The sequence below is a fragment of the Falco biarmicus genome, chromosome 9 (assembly GCF_023638135.1).
Source record: "Falco biarmicus isolate bFalBia1 chromosome 9, bFalBia1.pri, whole genome shotgun sequence".
Classification (NCBI taxonomy): domain Eukaryota; kingdom Metazoa; phylum Chordata; class Aves; order Falconiformes; family Falconidae; genus Falco; species Falco biarmicus.
In genome coordinates this window covers 19,323,803-19,346,634 of record NC_079296.1, presented here as the reverse complement: position 1 = coordinate 19,346,634, position 22,832 = coordinate 19,323,803, and the positions used below count along the sequence as shown (strand labels likewise).

General features: G+C 53.2%; 1 protein-coding gene across 2 annotated transcripts; it reads left to right on the top strand.

The window, feature by feature from the left end:
• The first annotated feature begins 533 nt into the window (after positions 1–533).
• EMX2 (empty spiracles homeobox 2) lies at positions 534–8,511 on the top strand. 2 transcript variants are annotated; one of them, XM_056352063.1, is made up of 4 exons: positions 534–1,790; positions 2,569–3,049; positions 5,022–5,206; positions 7,836–8,511. In XM_056352063.1, the coding sequence occupies exons 2-4, from the start codon at positions 2,659–2,661 to the stop codon at positions 8,001–8,003; spliced, it is 744 nt and encodes a 247-aa protein (XP_056208038.1). In that variant the 5' UTR covers positions 534–1,790; positions 2,569–2,658; the 3' UTR covers positions 8,004–8,511. The 2 variants fall into 2 exon arrangements, with proteins under 2 accessions (XP_056208038.1, XP_056208039.1); XM_056352064.1 differs by lacking the exons at positions 534–1,790; positions 5,022–5,206 and having other exon boundaries at positions 1,972–3,049.
• Positions 8,512–22,832: the final 14,321 nt, after the last annotated feature.

Genomic DNA, 22,832 nt, shown 5'->3' with positions numbered 1-22,832 from the left:
GCTAGGGGATATTTCCCCGGCGATAAAGAGGGTCGAGGGAAATTTATGGAGCGTTTTGGAGGGTTATCTCCGCTCCAAGCGTGTGACGGTTTTTCCACACGGACATAATTCCTCCCTCCTCAACTGCTGAATTACTTGATGCAGTTTTCAAAGGAGCCCTGTGATTATGTCAGGATGTCTGGAGAGAAAAAAAAAAAAAAAAAAAAAAAAAAAAAGGAGGAAAAAGGAGTTGAAGTTTTTCCAATTCAGATTCATTCTGCAGTCCCGGAGAAGTGTAAATACGCAGATGCAGAACACGGCTTTTCTTAGGAGAAGTTTCGCTTTTTTTCCTTTTCAGTGCTCAGGAACCAAGACCCCAGTCGAAACCAGCACATCAGACCCCCGTCGTAATTAGGGCACTTTCTCAGCCTCGCTCATGTCAGTAACCCCAGGTCTCTGCGAGAAGAGCGTTACCGCCGGTTGAGGGGAATAAAGTTGCACGGTAAGGGGGCGAGGGGCTTAAGAAGTTGAAATACTAGCGAGTCACGGGGGACACGAGTGGGGCTGGAGGCAAATCCGTCTCTCCCCTCCGCAGCTAGCTCAGCTCAGCGGGGCCGGAGCCCTGCGCCCGTGTCTGCCCGGGTGTCTGCGGGCAGGAGAGCTTTTCCCAAACGTGTGAGACCTGGGAGAACGGCACCTCGCTGCAAAATCTGTCGGAAGACTTGAGTTACGCCGTACAAACATCTCTCTCACTTTGTCTCTGCAATCGTATGCACGTGTGGAGATGGATGTCTATACGTACAGCCGCCCAACGCCTGCAGAACAGATTTACATTTCATACGGAAAGTGAACTTGTCCCTCCACAAAGTACGCGCAGCGCGGGGTGCACAACGGAAAACGCGTCCCCGAACAAAGGCGTGCAAACGCCGGCATCAGTGCGTGCCCTGCACCGGCCTGTCACTTATATTGGGTCCGCTGCTTTGGTGTTGTGTTAAAAATACTGGCTAGCTGCAAACAGGCGCTTTCAGGAGGGAGAGAGGAAGGCGAAGAGAGTTCACCTCGCCCTTTACTGGAAAGAAGCGAGGACCGTTTAGACAGCGATTTTTTTTTTTAGCATATTTTAATGCAGCGGAGTAACGGATTCTTTGTGTATGAAGTGGAAAGAAAACAGAAAACAAAGTCCGGGAACGAAGGAAAGAAACGCTAGACTGGTTTTAAGACACACACACACACTCCCATCCCTTGGTTCAACAGAAACATTCATTTACATTAGCAATTCCGCATCTTCAAGATAAATTACACAGCGGCGTAATAGATTTAAAGTACGCCAGATTTTTTATCATTAATTGTAAATGTGCAAAATACCTGCTGGTACTTCACTTTAGAAGAATGTAATTGGCAAAAATGGGAGGCTGATGAATAGATAATAGATCCTTAACTACCAATAAACAGTAAGCACCAGCCAAGAGTATTAGGATGTGATCATAATTATTCTGCAGCCCCAGCCAATGGGAGGAGGAGAACTCAGCCCTAAAATCATCCCCGGACCCAAAGGTAATCGCGAAAATACGGACAAGCCTGGAACCGGAGACTTGCTCCCCTGTCCCGTCTGCGAGAGCCCGGCGTGCCCCAGCTTTGCATAATGCAACTGCCCTCCGCTTTGTTTTCCGCACCGCGCGGTGCGGGGAGTGCGGAGCAGCGAAGGGGGGAATAAATAAGTTCGGAGGAGGAGGAGGGCGACCCGTTCTCTCACCGGGACGAAACCTTTCCCAAGCGGGGCATCTCTCCCGGACGCCCCGGGGCTGATCAAGGTAACCTCGCCGGGCTGTGAGCACCCGAGAGGTGGCAGGGAGAGGGGTGTCACGCCAGCTGAGCAGCTCTAACTCCCCCTCCACCGACCCCGAGAGGTGATGCGGCGCCCCCCTCCCCGCGCACCCCCCTGAGCTCCCCCCCCCCCCCCGCTCTAGCCCCGGTCCCCCTACCTTGGTCGCCGGGCGGCGGCGGCAGGGGAGGGAGGCAGCGCGGCTGCGGAGGGAGCGGAGCGGGGCCGGGCGCGGCGCTGCGCGGGGGCGGCGGCGGCGCGGGCGAGGCTGCGCGGGGCGCCGCGCTCCCCCCCTCTGACGGGCGCGCTCCCGCCGCACTCCGATCCGCGCCGCGCCGCGGCTCCATCCCTCCCGATGGCGCTGCCCGGCGCTCGCCTCCCCTCTGACGCACTTTAAAGAGTCTCCCCCTTCAACCTCAAGGCGAGTAATAGCGACCAATCATCAAGCCATTTACCAGGCTTCAGAGGAAGCTGTTTATGTGATCCCAGCACTAATTAGGCTCATGAACTAACAAATCGTTTGCACAACTTGTGAAGGGGCCGATCACATCCATGGATTGTCTTTGGACTTAGGGGGGGGGGGCGGGGGGGGCGACCGCCTTTTCCTTGCAGGAGGGAAACTTCTCCCAGCAACTTTTTTTTGTGCGTGTGTGTGTGTGTGCGTGCGTGGTGCGTGTGTGTGTCTCCCTTTTGGGTACCGCTGGCTGCCGCTGCCTCCTTTTCCTCCAGCCCCTGTCTATTTATGTGTGTATCTATCCCTCCTCAAGTCACTCCCTGCTGCAAACTTCCCCGGATCGTCTCCCGCGCACCAGAGAGAGCCAGGCAGAGATTTGGTCGGGGACTCTCGCCGCGGCAGCATGTTTCAGCCCACACCCAAGCGGTGTTTCACCATCGAGTCGCTGGTGGCCAAAGACAGCCCCTTGCCCGCGTCTCGCTCCGAGGATCCTATCCGGCCGGCGGCGCTCAGCTATGCCAATTCCAGCCCGATGAACCCTTTTCTCAACGGCTTCCACTCCACTGGCAGGGGGGTCTACTCCAACCCGGACTTGGTCTTTGCAGAGGCCGTCTCCCACCCGCCTAACCCGGCCGTGCCGGTCCATCCCGTGCCCCCTCCCCACGCCCTGGCCGCCCACCCGCTGCCCGCTTCGCACTCCACGCACCCGCTCTTCGCCTCGCAGCAAAGGGACCCCTCCACCTTCTACCCTTGGCTAATACACCGCTACCGGTATCTGGGCCACAGGTTCCAAGGTACGTGCAACTTTTCTTCTCCCTCCGCTCCCCCCCTCCATCCTCCGGCGGGCCCCGGGCCGGTCCCCGCGGCGCGGATGCGGGGGGACCGCGGGCGGCCGCTGCCCGGAGCCGCGGGCTCGGCTAGGCTGGGCCGAGGGTCTTTTGTCCCTGCCCTCCCGCCGCCGAACTTGAGGAGCTGTCAGAGCCGAGGGGCTCGGGCTTGGGTTTGCTTTGCAGCTCTCCCCGGTTTGTTTTGGTTTCCCTAGGCGGAGGGGGGCAGGCGGGAAGGCAAGGCCGGCCGAGACTTCTGCGGCTTCCTCGCCCCCGTTAAAAGCAGGGGGGAAGGTGGATATTTTTTGTGCCGGTGGCTTAAAAGCTACGGAGGAGTCCCCAAAGGAAGCCGCCCCGCAGAGAGGGGAATGGCGGGTCCGGGGTGTAGGTTCCCCCCAGGAAGACGGCGCTGCTCGCCGGGCTGCCGGGGCCGCGGGGAGACGCCGCCGCCGCCCCAAATCCAGCCTCTGCCCTTGTCAGAGGGGACGGGGGAGAAATGAAACGAACCCGAGAAAGGAGAAAGGGGGGGAAATAAAATCCCAGCGCCGGAGCTGCGCGGGGAGCTGGGGTTGCGAAGGAGAGCCAGGACTGGGGGCAGAGGGGGCGATTCCGTCCGTGCGGGCAGGGAAGGGCTCTCAATGCCAAGCGATTAGTAACCGGCTTGAAGGAAAATAACCAAATCCAATGGCGCACAATCAATAACCCCCCCCTCGATTAACCCTTTGCAACCGGCAGCGTCTTCTCCGAAGGGCGAACCGATTTTTCCCGTAATGGGTCCAGCTCCTGCCTCTTTCCTTATACACACACATTAAAAAAAAAAAAATCAGCATCCTCTCTGAGGGATCCATCTGCCTTTTTTTTTTCCCTGGTATTTTTATTTATTAATTCCGAACAAAACCAAACCACCTGCAATATCCGTGTCCCCGGCCTTCTGCAGCCGAGCCGTTGCACCCGGGTTGGAAAAGAAGCCGCTCTCTCCGAAGCCAGGCGAACAGAGATACAAAATGGATTATTACCCTCTCAGAATAAAATTACAGGTTTCGCTTACCAGATTATTTGTCGCAGTCATCAGGCGATTGGTAAAGAGCGGTAGATGAAAGGCGGAAATGTCCTGGTGTTGAGCCACAGCCTGATTTCAAACACACCCTCCTCCTGCACCCATTTTTAATGCACTTACGGAGAGACCCTCGGCGGCCTCCCCCCGCGGCAGGACCCACCCGGGGAAGCGGCACAGGGCCAGCCTGGGGGGAGAGACCCACCGACCGCCCCCCCCCCCGGCCCCGCTCGGCACCAGGCCGGCTGTCCGGGCGCCCCGTGTCCTCCCCGAAGTTTGTTTCTTTTATTTCCCCGCCGGGGCAGCGGGCAGGGGCACGGCGGCAGCCCCCGCTCCGGGGAGCGCAGCGGCAGAACCGGAGCGGGGGGAGAAGGGCCCCGGCCGGAGCGGGGGGCCGGGGAAGCGGGCTGCCGGCTGCCGGGGCTGGGGGGGCTCGGCCGGGGCCCCGCCGAGCCGCTGCCCCGCCGCCCGCGCCGGGGGATGTGAATAACCAACAAACAAGGGAAGATGTGAGGCTGCCGGTGGGCCAGGGGAAGGGGGGCAGCTGCGGGGTGAAGCCGCAGACACCGCAGCCGGGCTCTGGCTAATTCTGTTGCTTTTATTTTTTCTGCTGTTTTTTCCATATTTTTTTTTCGTCGTGCTCCCCTGGTTATGTTTTAGTATTTGAATTTCTCCCAGTCCTCTCCTTCTGTTGCCTCTACCTCTTTATAAAAGGCAAATTCAATACAACAAATACAACAAAAAGGCGCTGAAAATTAAAAAACAAGCTATAGTCGGATTTCTCCTGCGGGTAATGGTGTGAAACAAAAATTCTTGCGCTAAAAAGTCTTCTCGAGTGCGCTTGGGAAGGTGTTTTACTAATCTCTGTTTTACCCTGTTGCCCAGGGAATGAAACCAGCCCGGAGAGCTTCCTATTGCACAATGCACTGGCCAGGAAACCCAAACGGATCCGTACAGCTTTCTCCCCATCCCAATTACTGAGACTGGAACATGCCTTCGAGAAGAACCATTATGTAGTAGGAGCAGAGAGAAAACAGCTGGCACACAGCCTCAGCCTCACGGAAACTCAGGTAAGGGGGAGGCTGGGAGCGGGCAGTCGGGAAAGCGAAAGTACCGGGATCTCCTTGGGAAAACCCACCCGGCCGGCCCGGAGATGCGGGGAAAAATATGAACAAATTCTGGGAGTGTTTAGGCCTTCAGCCCCGAACTGCTGGAGCGGAGTGAGGGTTCCCCCCTCGCCTGGGCGTAATAAAATCCTCCCCCGTTCGTGAGAGCCAGCGCCAGTGCCGGGGGTCGCGGTGCCTCGGCCGGGGGCGGGCAGCCGCAGCGCCCGGGGCTGGTCGGGTCCCGCCGGAGAGCCCCGGCCCGAGCGGGGCGGCAGCGGCGACATCTGCCATCTGCAGTGGAAAAGGCGGTCCTGGACGTTTTTCTGCGGGCCTGGTGTGACCCTCAAGAAGTAGTCGAATGTTAGGGAAAAAGCTCCCCCCAAAAAAAGGCGAAGGGGAGAACCCCCCTTTGGACACTACAGCAAAGATAGAATTTCTTGGATGATTTTTCACTCGTTTCCAGCCGCGCGTCCGGCAGCGGGGATATGAGAAGCCGGTTCAGGAGGGCATAAAGATGGAAAATAAAAGCAGAGAAATTATTAACTACAAGGAATCCCTCCCCCCCCCCCGCCCCCCGCCCCCCGCTAGCTGGCTGCGGGCCAGAACCGCACCGGAGACTTATTTCGGTCGTCTATCTGGAGGGACGATTAGCGACGTTTCTGTTCCTGCTGTCCCGGGGCGAGGGTCTCGGCGGGTACCGAGGCCGGGGACCCGTTGGGCGGCGGGGAGCGGTGGCGGCGCGGGGGTGGGCGTGGGGTGCCCCCCGACGGCGGGCACCCACGGGCGGCGGGCCCGCTGCGAGGGCGTTTTTCACGCGGTTTTCTCCTCGTCGGAAGAAAGGCTGGGGTTTGGGGGGTTGTTTGTTGTTGTGTCGGGCTTTTGTTTTGTGCCCTTCTAGGAGACTCGTGGAGAGAGGGCCCAGATGGAGATTGTCTCTGCTACAGTATGTGGCACTGTACTTAAAAAAAAAAAAAAAAAAAAAAAAAGCCAAAATACCCAGCCGCAGCCTAGTTCAAAGTTCCCAGTAAACACAGCGTTCTCTGGGCGGATTAAGTTGTAACACTTTTTTTTTTTTTTTTTTTTAACTCCTTTTCGTGGGGGAAGCAATAAAGAGGTTGGAGCTTTTGTTTTAAAATGTCTCCCTAACAAAACAATAAAAAGGGATCGCCACTTTTATGAGGTTCTCCGAACAAGGGACCGGTCACAGGCTTATTTCCACTGGAAAGCTGTATTTAAGGTGGTCTTTGTGCTGCTTGATTCCGAAGCTGGTTGGGGTCTTTTGTCCGGATGTCAAACCCCCAGTCCCCTACAAATGAGCTCCCTTTTGGGAGATCAGCGTGCAGAAATGAACCGTCCTCCCCTTCAATTAGCAAACTAAAAGCAAATTAAACTCACCCCTTGTTCCCCGCTCAGCTTTTTAATGGGGGACTTTTGGAGAATATGAAAATGCAGCAGAGATGTGTGTCCGGCCAGGCAGGTCTCTGTTCTGAAGAGGCAGCGAAGCGGGTTAAACCAGCTTATTAAAATGCTCCAGTTCCCTTTTCCCCCCTTGCTGGGGCCTTTATCAGGCACTTTCAGACAGAACCAGAGTTTAAACTGCTTCAAAAAAAAAAAAAATGTTTACCTTTGGCCGCTACAAGGAGTGTGGCCAGCCCTGGAGATAGCTCTCAGATCAATACTATCTGTAATTAAAACACTGAAGTCAGCTGCCGGATGGTTAAGTCAGATTTATTCGGCGCTGAACAAATTCAGAGGCATATTTACGATGGCACTTACAGGTTTCGCCTCACTACGATCGCTCCCGGACGGCGCGTCCCGGGGAGACGCTGCGGGAAAGCGCCGGACGATTTTCTTTTCGGGTCTTTTTCTTTCATCTTATTCGGTTTTCCAAGAGGAAAAGACCTCGTCCCGCCGCCCCTCGCCCCCGTCCCGCCGCCCCGTTCCGAGGGACGAGGCCCCCGCTCTGCTTTGCCCCGCCGGCCGGGCCAGGGGGTGCCGGTCGGGGGGCGCCTCGCCGCCGGCCCTGCTGTCCCCGCCGCAGCCCCGGTTCGCTTTCCCGACGCTGGAGGCCGCGGGACACCTCGCCAGTCACAAGAGCCGCCCCGGCGGCTACCCGGACGGCGAGGCCGGCGTGCTGACAGCCCACCGCCGTGCAGCCACGCTTGCTTTTCCCCGCGTGGGGGGCCTGGCGGGCGCTGCGCGGGGCTACTCGTGCGCGGAGGGTCCCCGCCCCCGCGCCAGGTGCGCGCACGGTGCCTTCCACCTGCGGCGCTGCCCGCTGCGCGCCCGGGGGCCGCGGACGCGCACCGGTGCGGCTGCCCACTCCTACACTCGTGGATCCTCTGGAGGCAGCTGGTGGGTGTGGGTCAGCGTGCCTGTGCCTTTGCCGGGGGGGTTTAGGTGGCACAGGGGTCCCGGCTCCTCTTGCACCCCTCCAGGCTGGGTAGCGGCGCGGGCAGGGCACGGAGCAGGCAGGACACGGCATTGGCAGGGCATGGGGCAGGCAAGACATGGAGAGAGCAGGGCATGGAGCGAGCAGAACCCAGAGCCCGGGCAGGCGTCGAACTAACGCCCGGTGCCTTTCCTCCCGCAGGTAAAAGTGTGGTTTCAGAACAGACGGACAAAGTTCAAGCGGCAAAAGTTGGAAGAGGAAGGTTCAGACTCACAACAGAAGAAAAAAGGGACTCATCACATTAACCGGTGGAGAATCGCCACCAAACAAGCCAGTCCAGAGGAAATCGACGTCACGTCGGACGATTAAAAACTGGCACCTTTGGATTTTTCAAAGCCAGGCACCTCACCAACAGAAAGTGTTAAAGGCTCACACCCCCCCGGGGTGGCGGTGCAGGGAAGGGACACGAAGATCTTTCATCAAAACGGCGAATCCCGCCTGGAAGGGCAGCTGGGAGCGAGCGAGGGCGAGACCGCGAGAGGTCCGAACTGTGGCACTGCCGGCACCGCTCTGGCAAGGGGGGATCTGTCAATCAAAGCCAAAACACCGGGACGAGGTGATTGACAGGTATTCCGTTTCTCGCAGTCCACTTTTAAAAGCATAACGTCAAAAAATAATAAAAAAAAATATTGAAAAAATCTTAAAAAGAAAGGAAAAAAAAGAAACAAAAAACCCCCAACCAAACCAGAAAAATTACCACCCTACAGGACATTTTGCACTTCACAGTTTTTTCCGTCTTTGAAAGAAAAATTTCCATAAGCAGCCAAAACCCACACCTGTTTCAGAAACTTGAATTGCATGTGTAAAGCCGTCTGGGCAAAAAAAGAAAAAAAAAAAAGGAAAAAAAAAAGAAAAAAATGGAAAAAAATTACCCCGGTTCCTAAAGACAGAAATGAATTGTAATTTTTTTCCCTTTAAGACAGGTTCTGTGTGCTTTTTAATTTTATTTTACGAGAAATGTGCAGTCTGTAAACATTTTATGATAACTTCTGGCGTCAAAGTGTTTGTGAAAGCTAAATGAAGTAGCAGTAACAAAGCATAGTGTTCCTTCCGGATGGACAAACACGGTGGGGCAGGGGAGGGATGGGAGGGAAAGCGGAGGGGGGGGAGGGGGGAAGGTTGGGGCCGGTCATAACTTTTGCTGCCAAAAAAAAAATTCTAATGAAATTAATCCCCCCCCCCCAGTTGCATCCCCATTGCAAAACCGGATGACGATTATTTTTTAAGATAAATAAACCGCAAACCCAGCGACCAGGTTTGGCGGTGGGGACACCTCCCAACCTGGGAGGATCCAGAGAAAAGGGACTTAAAATCGCAGATTGATTTTTTTTCATTTTTTTTTTTAATGGCCATTTTCATTGGGGCAATTTTCAAGCACTGACCTTATAATATTCCGAGATCATAGAGCTACTAAAAAAAGTGACAAATGTTTCCTTCATGTGTCCTATACCAGAATGTAAATATTTTTGTGTTTTGTGTTTAATTTGTTAGAATTCTAACACACTATATACTTCCAAGAAGTATGTCATTGTCAATATTTTGTCAATAAAGATTTATCAATATGCCCTAAATTTTTAAGCAATATATATTCCTCTTCCCCCCAAATTTTCGGGAAACCGGTGGTGGTTTCCCCCACCCCCCCACCCCCTTGTTTTTAGCTGCCGAACCCCCGCGGTCGGAACCTGCGCTCCTGCGGCCGCGCCGCGCATTCCTGCTGCCATAGGCGCGTTTTCTTAATGAATCCACCGGCTGATAAACAGACCTCTAAAAATAAGCCGCAGAGACCCACTTGCTGTAAATAAATACCCTTAAAACAACAACAACAACAACAAAGCCAACCCCTTCCCTGGTTAGAAACTGAAGTGCGAACCGGCGCGTAAATGGGAGGTGAAACTGATCCGCAGCAGCGGCGCTCCGCAGAGGGGGATTGTCCTTGGCAAAAATATGTATTTTATTTAGCGGGAGAGGATTTTTTTTCTTTTTTTTCTTTTTTTTTTTTCTTTTTTTTTTTTTTTTCTTCTTATTCCCCGTCTTTTAAATTCCCTCGCCAGGTCGCGGCGGTGAGGAGCAGGTCCGGGTGGGCAGAGGCTGCGCCCCAGCTGCTGCTGTCCCCGCTGCTCTAAGGGAGCGATCCTGGGCACAGAGTAAAACTCTGACATTAAAGACGTGGAGAAGGAAAAAAAAAAAAAAGTTGCTCTGGGTCCTTGAGGAAACTAGCTGGTTTTCTGGGGGTACACAGTTGTTTTTTCATGCTTCATTTGCTCCTTAGCCTGATAGACTGCATTAATCAGTTTTATTTCCATTGATAGAGAAACCTCGTCTGCTCTGTTCGAGCTACAAAGAATCCTGCGAGCTTTTGTGAAAGTGCAAATCAGTTTAGGCAATTATCATACCAGGAATATGAAGGGGAAAGAGGAGGCATTGCCCAGTGGTCTCCTTTAATCTCTTAATCCGTGGATCCAGGGGGGCTAGTTGGACATAATTTAGGACAATCTGACTACCCTTTACACTGTGATAAGGCGAAGTTACAATGCATCGCGAAAATACGAGCTTTGTTAAACATCCTGCCTTGAAAAGTTAAGATTAGACATTCTGTGCTCATGTTGGCTCTATCGGGTACTATGTAAATTTTTTTTAAAAAAAATATCCTATCTTCTTGGGGTTTTTAACATTGCTTCTTATACAATCCCGGTGACTTTCCATTCACCAGTGCTACAAATATGAGAGAGGCCCAGGCAGGGTTAGGACGCATGTCGCAATGCAGTCCTTTCCATTTAAACCTAGGCTAATTATTTAGTAGAGCTATTCCCAAGGTAAACTTCTCGTTGCCTTTCGCCCCTCCTCGAACAGCTGATGGTGCAGATCTTGAAACCAAGCAGGGAGCGCATTTCACCTTAACTCGCCCAAGTTGGCTTGCGCTCTGCTTCAAACCCATGCAAATGGGCAAACATTAAACGCATCGCGGCTGAACAGCAGACTTGGGCCTTTCGAGAAATTGTTTCCTATCTTGATAAAAGGCTTATTTCTGCAGGAACCATATACTTTTTCCCCCTTCCTTTTTTTTTTTTTTTTTTTTTCCTTCACCGTGAGGGAAGAGAGGGAGAGAGGGGAAAAAATTAAGCGTCCTATGTAGCGTAACAGCAATAAAATCTTCAGAGAATGCCATTAGCTTTGAAAAAAAAACCCTAAAAGCTTTATTACAAACCAAGCTTTGAAAATAGGGGGGATTAGGAGTCTGAAAGGGTCCCACAATGGTTAGAAGAAAAGGTTTCATGCTAATGAGGTTAATGCCCTTTGTATCTCAGGACTCCACAACTTCATTACTCCCTATCTCCGGCTGCACCAAGCGGCTCAGAACACTGCAATCCACTCCAGCTCTCCCCTGCCTTGCCTAGAGAAGGATTTGATAGCAGCTCTGTTCAAACTAGATAATTATATCTTTTCAAGTCGGAATTAAGATAAAGAAAGTGAAGCAAAGGCGGCTAGCCTTGATCCACTGCAAACAAATTTGGCGCACTTTCTAGTCTCTCTCCCCCTGCCTCAATAGGCAGGACAGTCAGCTTATTAGACCCTCATTTGCTTTATTAATTCATCTATTTAAAGTGGCAGGATTAGAGAGAGGGAGAGAGAGGCAGAGTCTAATGTGGGACAGTGGATGCCAGGCAACGTGGAAATATAAATATTGGCGAGATGCTATCGGAGCGGGTGTTTAAAAATATATTTTATATTAAATAACTGAGGGGGGTGGGGGAGGGAGGGTGTATTTCGGGTGGCGAATTGCAGTCTCGGGCGGATTTTTACTGCTCTTTCGAAGGAAATCTGGGGGCCGGCGGCCTGCTGCCCTCCCGGGGGGCGGCCGGCCCCGCGCAATCTCCGCGCCTCGCCGGGGATTTGGCCAGGTGGGCCCACAGGCTGGGCAGGGGGCTGCAGGGCAAGGCGAGACACCCCCCCTACGCCCCCACCCGCCCGGGGCCGCCCCCCGGTCCTGCCCGCCGGCGGCGCTGCACAGGGGCGGCCCAGGGGCGCGGAGCGGTGCGCGCTTCCCCGCATACGGGCTCTGGCAAGTGTCCGCAAAACGGCCCAGCTCCTTCCTCCGCCCTGTGCTCTGCCCATCAATCAAGGGCGGTGCAACCTGCCCCCCCGCCCCCGCCGGCCCTGCTCCGACGTGTCGCCGCCGAGCAGCGGTTCCCAGGACGGGGGGTTCCCGCCGGTGCCCCCCCGCCGGCGGCGAGGCGAGGGGGGAGAGGGCCTGATCCTGAGCTCACCCCGGCGCTGCGCCTTCCCGGCTCAGCTCCGCGCCCGGGATGTGGCCCCTCCGGCCTGGGATTTTTAACCCTTTCCCTTCGAACAAAGCCGGCGCCTCCAAGCGCCTCCGTGGCCGCTTCCCAGCGGCTGCCGCGGCCTGCGCCTTGCACCCCCAGGCCGGCGCAGACACGCACCCACGCACCCCCGTCCTCACCACTCGACCTGAACGAGGCCAGAGGCCTTTGGAGTCCTCGCTTTGTTGTGTTTCGAAACGCTATTTATTTACATCCCCTTTGATGGATCGCGCTGTTACTTATGAGGGCTTGGCGGAAATTAGCGGTCCCCCCTCATTAGCACGGAGCCCATCTGCCTGCCACGTAGGAAATAGGCAAAGCAGCTCCGGGCAGACCGGATTCCCTGATAAACAGGATTCTCCCAATCCCTGCTCCCGTGTCCACCAGCGGTTCATAACTGCTCGGAGCTAACGCAGCGACTGATTTACTCCTCCAAAGGGTCCCGCTGCGAGGGGGAAGCGGGAGTTTAGAGAACCTCCTGACCCCGGCCGTAACCTCTCTCCTCACCATCCCTGCTCCTGGTGGGACGCTCAGCCGGGGGAGTCCGGGCCCTGGTCCACGCTTGAAAGCGAAAGGGCCATTAATCACCTTCCCTTGCTCGCTTTTAATTGGCCTTTTGCAATTAGCGCCTGTTGCAGGGAAGGCGACCCGTCCGCTGTGAGCGACACCCCCCCCCGGTAGCCCCCTCGGTCCCCTCTTCCCCGAGGGGGCCGCGGCCGCCCCAGCTCTGGGGCTCCCGGGCACCACTCCCGGCCGGCCTCGCAGGTGGCTTCCCCGGCCCGGGAGCCGGCAAAACGGGCTGGGATGGGGCGGGATGCGGTGGGATGGGATGCGCCTCCTCCCCTCCGCGGGGCCGCTCGGCCCGCTGCCCCTGTGCCCCGCACGGCCCGGGCGGCCTTGGCTGCTGCGGGGGCTCCGGGCGAGCATTTATAGACCCGCTCTCCATCGCCCACGGCTGGACCTGACGTCAGGAAGAACTTGATCTCGCCCGCTTTGCTCCTGCTTCTGAAACTGATCCTTGAAATGAGAGAACAGACTCTACACAATTCCCATGGCCTTGACATAAGGTACAGCGATAAATATACACCACTAATGAGCAATTACCATATAATCACCTTCCAATTAGCTCGCATAATGATGAATTAAACATTCTAGCCTGCTGGATTAGGTTTCTTACTTTGTATATTATTTACGAAGGCTAGCTTCTGCTGAGCACCAAATATCAAATTAGATAGGGAATTTTCAGTTGGGGGTAATTACGCATTCAGTGCATGCCCGGAGTTTTTGTCACCAGCTAACTAAAGTGTTTTGGAAGGTAGTGTCCATCCTTCTCTCTCTTTCCTTTTTGATGTCTTAAAACAAAGTCCATGCTTTTCCACCCGCACGCCGCCTCCCCCGTGTTAATCCTTCTTCCTTCCCTAAGGCTGGACAGACGGAAAACCTGACCGATTTCCACCCCCCCACCCCCTCGGGACAGTTAAATAGCGCGGAGCAGGCAGAGGCAGGCGCTGGGGAAAGCAGAGGAGCTCTCAGGCACACAGTCCTCTTGCTCACGGTTGCACCATCCCTGGGAGATGGAAAGAAACCCGGACAGGTAGAACCGCCCTGGTCCTCCGCTCGGGGTGGTGGGGACCGGGGGGGCAGAGGCGGGGACATCACCCCCCACCCCCACCCCCACCCCCCCGCGATGCTCTCCAGGCGGATCCGATGGCATCTCCCCGCGGGTGGCTGTTTGCTTGGCCGTTCTGGGGAAGGTGCTGCAAAAAACCATCAGGTCTCGGCTGGGTTTGGTGCGGGGCGGGGGGGAGGGAGGGAGCGGGGAGGGCTTTGGACGCTGGGTGCCGATTCCCCCTGGAAGGGGAGGAGAGGAGGAGCAGCCCCGTGAGAGGAGCGCGGGGTGGGAAGGGCTGGCAGGAGGAGGTCAGGCGCTCGGGCGGTCCCAGCTCCGGGAGGGGACGGGGGGACGGCGGCCCCGGGCTGGGAGGGGGGCTGGCAGCCGCCGTGTGGCGAGTGGGAGCCCGGCTCGGAGCTGCCTGGCTTTTGTTGGTTTAAGCTGGACCCTTAATATTTTCTTAATTAACCGTTTGAGTGTGAGTAAACCTCCGCGAGGCGTTTACAACCTGGCTGTAAAGTGGAAGCGGAGGATCTCCCTGCCTCCCGCCTTGCCTGGAAGCATTCGTTGGGGACTTGAAAGGGGGCAGAAAGTCGCCCCACAGCCCCACCAGGAAACCACGGTCTTAGCCAGCCTCTCGCTTGGGATTACCTTTTAAAAAGCGAAAGGAGAGGACAAACTGGTGGCCCCTCTTTTCCCACTCCGCTCTCCCCCGCCTGACACATGGAGCTCTGGAAAGTCTCAGCGATTCCCAGGCAGGGAAGGGACAGCCCGAGAGAGCAGCGATGCTCGGCTTCACCGGCTATTTTTTTATTCCCCCCCCGCCCCGCCCCCATATAATTGTGTTTTTTATTTAAAAAGTTAGAAAAAAAAAAGCTGGAGGAATTAAAAACAATTTCTCCCCCCGAGCGAAAGTGTTGACTGAATGAGTGTTGGTGACCTAGCCCCGAATAAACTCAGATAAGATGTGGAAACTCATCTGTCAAGTCTCGAACGTCTGGAAGAGCAGCTGATCCGAACCTCTGAGTAGTGAGAAGCTGCCGAATTCCCGTGTTTTGTGGGGTCTCACTCCAAGCTTTCTCAGGATTTGAACAACCTTTTTGTGGTTCTGCTGTGTTCACAGAAAGCGCCAAGCCCTGACTTCCTCCATAAGGCCGGAGAATCCAGCCGCAGTGTTGTTTTATCTCTAGATCAGCAAGTTGGTATCGGAGGCAGGGAAGAAAGTGCATTCTTGTGGGTTGCGAGAGCGAGATATTCCCAGATAAACTCTTCTGTGATCTCATTTATAATCTACACGATCACGGCTATTTTATTTGGCATGCGCACGTCGACGGGAGATGTTTGCTCTAACGGGATGTTTAGGATCCAAATATGATTATAAAGCCTGTTTCAGGGAGTTGTCTCCTGTCTCACTCTCCTTGTCCCGGCAAACACGTTGCCCTTTTGAAGCGGTCTGGGAGCCCGACCCGTACCTGCTTCCCCCTGGGCTCCAAATGTCACCGCTCAGAGCCACGGAAAAGGGACGAAAGAGGAAGAAAGGATTTGGAAGGGTAACGGCTGTTCAAATAAAACGTGAAAAGGTCTTGTAATAAGAATAACGTTATTTTATTTTAATTCCCGGGGAATGTAAAATAATATGAAGCCAGACCGATGCTAAAGCACTGGCCAAAATCTGTAAGGAAGAAAGAGAGAGAAAAAGAACGAGAAAAAGAAACAGAGAGCGAAAGAATGAGAGAGATGGAGATAGGGAAGAAGGAGAGAAAGAGGGACAGAGCAAGCAAGAAAGAAAGAAAAGAAGAAAAAAGGAAAGAAAGAAAGAGAAAGAGAACAGGAAGGAAAAAGAAAAAGAGAAAGGAAGGAGGGAGGGAAGGAGGGAAGGAAGAGAAGGAAATGTCATGTGTGGACAGAGAAGGCAAGGTCGCAGTATGGGACAGAATGGAAGTGTCTCAGGGACATTGTCAGAGGAAGCATAGGGAAGGGTCGTGAGTTCAGCGTCGGACCGGCTGGGAAATTCACGCCAATTTGCCTTTGGGAGAGTCAAGGGCTTTCGGAAATCCTCTTTCTTCCCACCATTGTGGCAGTCCTGAGAGGCTGGGGTCGGTCTGTTCTGTCGGTTTTCCCTAGCAAACCAAGGCCACCCCCGAAGAACCCCTCTATGCAAAGCGGAGAGCCCTGGCCGGGCAGGAGCCGTTCCGCCTGTGCAGCGGCGGGCAGGGAGGGCAGGGCAGGCAGGGAAAGTAGGGCAGGGCGGGCAGGGCAGGCAGGGAAGGTAGGGCAGGGCGGGCAGGGCAGGCAGGGCGGGCAGGGCGGCCCCACGGCGGTGGGGCACTTTCCTTTCCATGGTGGGTGTTTCTCTTGGCCAAGGACCCGATCCTCGGCTGGGGAGGGCAGGAAGGGAGGCAGGGGGCTGCCCGGGGTGGGCAGCCGTCTCCTTCGTGGCGGGGACCACCCTCCCGCTGCCACCCCGCGCATTGCCATGGAAACCGCTGCAGCTGCAGATCAAAGTTCCCCGCGGCTCGGTCCGGGTGCCCGGCCGGGGACCCGCCAGCCGCCCCCCTCGCCACGCTGCTGCCGGCAAAGGGGCGCAGTCCCCCGAAACGACCCTCCCCGGCTTCGACCGTCGGTGGCCAGAAGCGCAGCTTGCGGGCAGCTGTGCTGAGAAGAGCCATTCTGGTTTCTTTTCCACCCTGGGCATGGGGGTGAAAGATGGGCGAAAGGTGGCCCTGAGCTGGGCGGCAGCAAACGGGGGAGGAACAACGCCAGCCCCCTCTTGTCCCCCCGCTTGCTGAGGAGCCCGCGGGGAAGGGATGGAGATGAGCGGCGGTAGGACGCGGGGCCGGCAGATGCCGGAGCAGAGCAGGTCCCAGCCCTCCTCTGTCCCCCCCGTGAGTCCCGGTCATCGGCCCCCGCACCCCCTCGGGCTCCCGGGTCCCTGCTACCGGCCCCGCCAATGCGCCCAGCGCTGCGGGACCCGCAGCCCCGGCCGAACCCCCTCCCGCTGCTTCTCTTTCGGGTAGAAGGGTGGGACACGGGCAGGCTCCCCACTCGTCCCTGTGACTTAAATGAAAAAGGAGTAAAAGCCAACGTTTACGCCAGTTTAATTAAGCAGGGCTCTTGTACCTTCGGGGGGATCGCATCATTTCACATGAAATATTCATACAGGAGGTTTCCCGAGCCGCTCCGTTTAATCATTCCTGCTGCCAACGACGGGCTCTGTCTTTATACACGTGTGTAATTTGATTTTAACGTCCCCACTTTTCCATCTGCACATGTCCCGAAGGTAAGGCCCCGTGAGGAAGCCAGGGGTGGGAAACGCTGCCCATGTCCCGGCCGTCCCCCGGCCTCTGCCCGGCCGGGGAAGCGTCGCTGCGGGGGGAGCGGGGACCCGGCCGCCCCCCGTCCGCCCACCGCCAGCCTTCCCCGGGGGATGCGCGGGCTGGGCCGGGGGCTGCCGCCCCGGCCCGGTGGAGACCGCACCGACGCCTTCCGCACCTGCGGAGCCCCTCGCAGCCTCCCGCGGAAGGTGGGGAGCGGGGGTCCGGGGTGCGCACCTCCCTTGCCCAGCCCCAGCCGTGCCCTCGGTTTCTTTCTCTCCCCCGCTCCCCCACTGGGCTGTTTCGCATTCAGCTGGGTGAATTACTGCAATTATATATCCCTATTTAAAAGAAAAAAAAAGGCAGAAAACAAAACACACAGGAGGAAAAGAATGTGGCGTCGGCTAATTTAAACCAGTTCAAGTGGAAGGGCTGTCAATTCTTTAAGTAAATGATGCTGTGTTGATTCAGATGTTTCTCCCCGTAATTGCTGTCTGAGGGGGAACAGAGGAGGCTCAAACTCAGCGACTCGCAGCCTGTGCGGGAGGGAAGGCACCGGGTCGGGGCCGCATCCCCCCGGCGGCCCGGCTGATGGCCGGGGGGCTTGACCCCCCCATCCTCCACAGCAAGCAGCCTTTGCAGGCTCCTGGTCATGCTGCCTGCATGGGGAAGAAGCTAAGAGGAGAAAGGTCATTTACCCTGAACTGATGAGCCCGCTCCCCCCTGGATGTACACAGGCAAATTTATCTATCTATCACACTTGTTATTGGGTGTCACCAGCTGGGGTGCTGGGAGAGAAGTGCATGTTAAATGATGCCATTAGACTGTAGTGCAACAAGCAGGGACGAGGTAATTGGCAGCAATTCTCAGACCCAGTCCGGTGACCTGTTAATCTGTTGCCACCAGCACTCAGCCAAGGGGGAAAAGAAAAAAAAAAAAAAAAGCTGCAGAATGGAGGCACAATCTTGGACTCACTTTGGACCCAGTCAGCTTGTTAATTTTCCACTCATCAAGAAAGAAGTGTTTCTGGGGGAACTCCATCTCCGTTCAGTCAGGGAGCACCGTTCCGCAGCTCTGCCTTTGCACTTCCCGGCCAGAAAGCAGATGTGTGATCGGAAAGTTCGGGAGGTACATGCAGGCCTTCACCCCTTCAGAAACCTGGCTCACATAAGCCTCCCTCCTTCATTCATAATAAAGCATGGAAGGAGCTGCTGTCCCGCTCGCCCAGGCAGGACTGTTTGGGTGGAAGGCTATGTACAATCCTTGGATCCCGGACTAAACATACACAGTGGCTGGAGGTATAAAAAAAGACACTTAAACAGGCTGAAATCAACTGTTTAAAAACAATTCCTTCACAAGGTTGCTTCGCATCTGAAAGAAGAGATAGGCCCTTGGGGAGCTTAAAGGAAAACAGATTTTTAACAGGTGACTTGGAATCAGTGGTGTTTTGAAGAGCTCAGGGTAGAAACTCTGACTCCCCTCAAGTTAAAATTATTTTACAGAAAGTGGTAATCAGATGGGACCCACAGAACTAACATCACGATGTATTTTTTCAGCACTAATCAGGGGACATAAAGCATGTTTAAGTTTGCTTTGTTTTTCAGCTTCTCAGCTTTCCTTGATTTTTTCTTTTCTTTTTTTTTTTTAAACTGAAAGGATTATCAAGAGATCTCCCTAAAAAATGATTTTGTAATCTTACCACAAGTATAGTGCTGAGACTGGTGGCCCTTACTCAACAGTAAAGAATTTCTGCAAAGGCTGTGGGGTTGCACACAAGGAGATTCAGGGTATTTTTGATTATTCATAAATATTTCAAGCAGGTAAGTTTAATACTTTTTTTGTTGTTGATGAGCCATTCTCTCTCACACACGCACACAGACAAGAGCTACTTAGAACATACTTGGATTTGAGTCCCCATCAATGAATAAATTACACAGATGGGTTTCATTGCTTCTATATTTGCTACATATAACAAGTCAGCAAAAATGTTCAGCTCATTAGTAGGGACAATACAATGTTGGAGGGGTCAAATGCAAGAATGAAAGAAGTGTTCATTTTTTCCTGTTATGTGACCGATGGCTGGCTGAACAACTGTGATTTATACCAGACCTTTCCCTTAATATAACATACTTCTGTGAATCTTGTGAGAAAGCCCAAAACATTAATACATGACAGAATTAAAAATAACTCCCTTAAAAAGACTAAATTACATGTTTTGGAACGTTCCAGCTATGTGCATCTCATGACAATATTTTAATGCTGAAGAACTGTCTTTTTTTACAAGAAATAGCTGCAGTCCAGTAGCAGCTAAACTGCTCCAGTGGGTGCATGTAGCATGTTTGGGCTATACATTAAGGACCAGTAAATGTACATGCTCTAAAATCAGGGTTTTACATTTTATCTTAATTTTACAAATGAAGATAAGTAAATTGTGGAAAAGCTGTGCACATATTTATAGCCCTTGTTCCATACTGGCACTTTTTCTTAGTTTTTTAGGGTGACACAAATATCTGTCTTTGCCTGCCTATCCATTGGCTCCACAGTTATTAATTCAAGGTAAGATTGCTCCTCGGACCGGAGCCATCAGGTCAAATGTTGGAAACCTTCCCACTTCTGGCCCAGGGATGAGGTATGATTGAAAGGCAGTGAGTGAGCTTTGCTTGGAAAAGGATGCAGGAATCTGTGCAAAGTTTTTTAGCTGTCATGCCGAGATGGGTGGAAGAAGTCTCCTTTTTTGATTTTTTCATTGACTAGGACATTGCGATAAATGAGGCTGCCTTGTGCCATGACTGGTGTCAGAAGCCTTTACCCTCGCTGCTGGGATGCCATGCAGGTGCCATAGCGAGAGCTCGTTCATCTAACCTTTCAGCAGCCCTGCCAGCTGGTGAGTCTAAGGTGCTCAGGGTACAGGTGTGTCCTCCTCCTGATTCTACATTTCTATAGCTGTTTGAGTCCAGGTCTCTTTATTTTTGTGCTGCTGGCTGATGCAGACTCTGTGATCCATACATGGCCCAGAAAATCTGTACACCACGAAGACCGTTACCAATTATGCATCTCTTGGACTGTTTCCATTTAAGGAGAACCTTTTCCAGAGATAGGGATCCACTGCTGGTTTGTACAGCTCGTGATTTACCCTGGGAAGGTTGGTGTGGCTCCTGCGTTTCTCTGTAAATGACCATTCCTAAAGCCTGCCACTGTCTCAGAGACACACGCTCACTCATGTGCACTGCTTTTGCAGCACATGCAGCCCAATATTAAACTCATTTCCTTAGCGCATGCAAAGCTCCTTTCAGAACCTGAAATTTCTGATCTCTTCCTTACTTAAACTCAGCATCTAAGTGAGATGTAGATAGCAAGTTGGCAGGCTGGAACTAACATGGCTTTTCTTCCAGTGAGTAACAACTGCATGTAATGGGAAAGGTGAGGACTTCCCGTAGGAACCTGAGTCACAGCCCACTCAATAAAACATGAAAATAGTTACCAGGTTCTGGATCAACTCAGAGTATGGCAAGGAGGAGAACACGAGCACTGGCCCCCATGTGTGCACTGTATTTTGATGTGACCTGTGATAAAGATCCAAGTGGCAGCTGAAGTCCCACCACAGCACTGAGCCCTGCTGAGGCTGATGCTCTCAGGGAGTACTGCTGAGCTGGCCAAATCCCCAGCTGCCAGCCTCAGTCTGGCTGGGAAATTTGGTTTACACCAGTTGAAAAGTGGGCCCCAGGGTATAAAAACTGGGAATACGAGCTTCAGAGTTAGAACACCTCTTAATGAAAAGAGCCCCTTTGCCCTTGAGAAGAGGGGACCAAGTAGATGACCCTGCTACTGCCTGCCCTCCAGTACCCTCTGGCAGAGAGCGTTACTCTCTCATTTGAGTAAGATGAGTGGAGGAGATGAATATCTGCTCACAGGTATTTTCAGGCCAGCTTGGCAAAGCCAAAAGACCAATCCTTTTGCTCTGTATTTGTGCAGCACCTAACACGGCGGAGTCCTGGTCCATTACTGGAGCTGCCAGGGACTTCTACAATACAAATAACAAGTATATAATGCATCTGCTAGAGAGCTCACAAACCTTTCATGTTATTTATGTACTAATCTGAACAGCGTGGGCCAGATTTTGATCTTAGTTATTCTGGAGTAAATGAGATACGGGTTTGGCCTTACATCCATAAGATCTATAGTCAATCAGTGTTTCTAATGTGCTCATCATGGAAATATCTTGGCATTGTGCGGCTGGCCCACTTCAGTGTGACTAGAATAGCAAAGCATTATATTAAGCAAACAGAACAGTTTGATTTATAGATTTGTGGTAAGAATAGTTCAGTTTTCCAGGGTGTTCAATTTAATTAACATTCTCCAGGGAAAAAACTGCTATTGTTTCCCTAACCACATGCCTTCCAATACAAAATAAACTCTTGCTGGTGTGTATGTGCTGCTTAATTATCCTAAATGGTTCCTTTTGAAAGTTGTCTATTGACCTGCTTCTACACTTCACAAGTGGAGCATATCCTATTCACTCAAGAGTGTGTATCTACCTGCACTTAGGAAGGAAGAGATACCAGATGAATTTTAACGCTGCTGCAACGAGAATACAACCTGCTGCATGCAGCATTCCCAAGTGGTATGTGTGAGTAAGGCTGCAAGGAGAATTTATAAAGCCAAGTAAATTGAGACAATACCTGTAAGTCCTAATTCCAGCCACAGTTAGATGTCTGCAGATGTGTGGGGACAAATCTACAGCGAGGGGCCATGCCTGGATGCTACTGGAGCACCAGCAGGAGAGTAGGGGACAGTCTGTCTGTCTGGTCCACTGAAGACCAAATCCAGCTGTCAGAATTCACTCCGAGCTACTCCATGGTTTCAACGTGCCAGTTTGCAGAGGGGCAAGCTGTAGTAAAAGCAGATCCCAGGCACTTGGGTCACCCCTTGCACCCGGGGCTGTGTAAATCACGCTGCCTTTTGCACCGATGCCGTGCCTGACCTGCCGTCTCCATCTTCCAGGCACCCTTGTTGATTTTCAAGAGTGCCAGGATTCAGAAGGAGATGGTGGATCTGTCTTGACTCCATTTATTCCAGCGCTTAAGTGGAAACAGAACTGGGCCCAGTGAGCATTGCAGTATGGGATGACAGGAGGGTGAGTTTTCGTGTAGTTGAGTCAGTAGTGAGAGCTGGCTGTAGCCGGCTCTGACTGAACACAATAAACAATTCCACTTGCAACATACTGTACTATTTAAGGGCTCATAGATGCCAGTGGGAGCTTTGCCTGAATAGCAGGCAAATAACAGGTCCTTATTCTCTATCATGTCTCATGAAATATCACAGCCCCACATGTGTTGCAGAGGCAGGTAATGAAGTGGCGGCGATAAGAGGGAGTTGGGGAGAGGTGAGCAGCGCAGCAGGGCTGTGCCGCTGCCTCCCCACTTCTGGAGAGCCGTCACCCTCTGGCTGGCAAGTTCCCATCCATGCTGGAGCCGTCTGGAAGATGCTGTACGGACGGCACTGCATGGGCCAGGGAAACTGTGCAATTAGGCCTAGAAACTATGGGTTAACTCTGTAAAGTAAATGACATGATTGCAATGATTCCCTTTAGATTTAACATCTATTATTCTCTGCCACTGTCTCTCCATTACTTTTGCTTTCCAATGACACCATCCCATTTTTTTCTCCTCTTGTGTAAAAAACAGGAATCCAAATTTTAGGGAAAGATTAGAAATATTTTGTTCTGCTGTGCAATGTGCAAGCAATTTATTGAATGGTCTCAGAAGACAAGCTATGTTGCTCTCCTCCTGCAGTACCGCCAATTCAAACGTAGAGCAACAGGTTAAAATATGTTCATATGCCCATTCATAAGATGTTAAAAAATAAAACTTGTCAAAACAAGTGGCAGATTTCT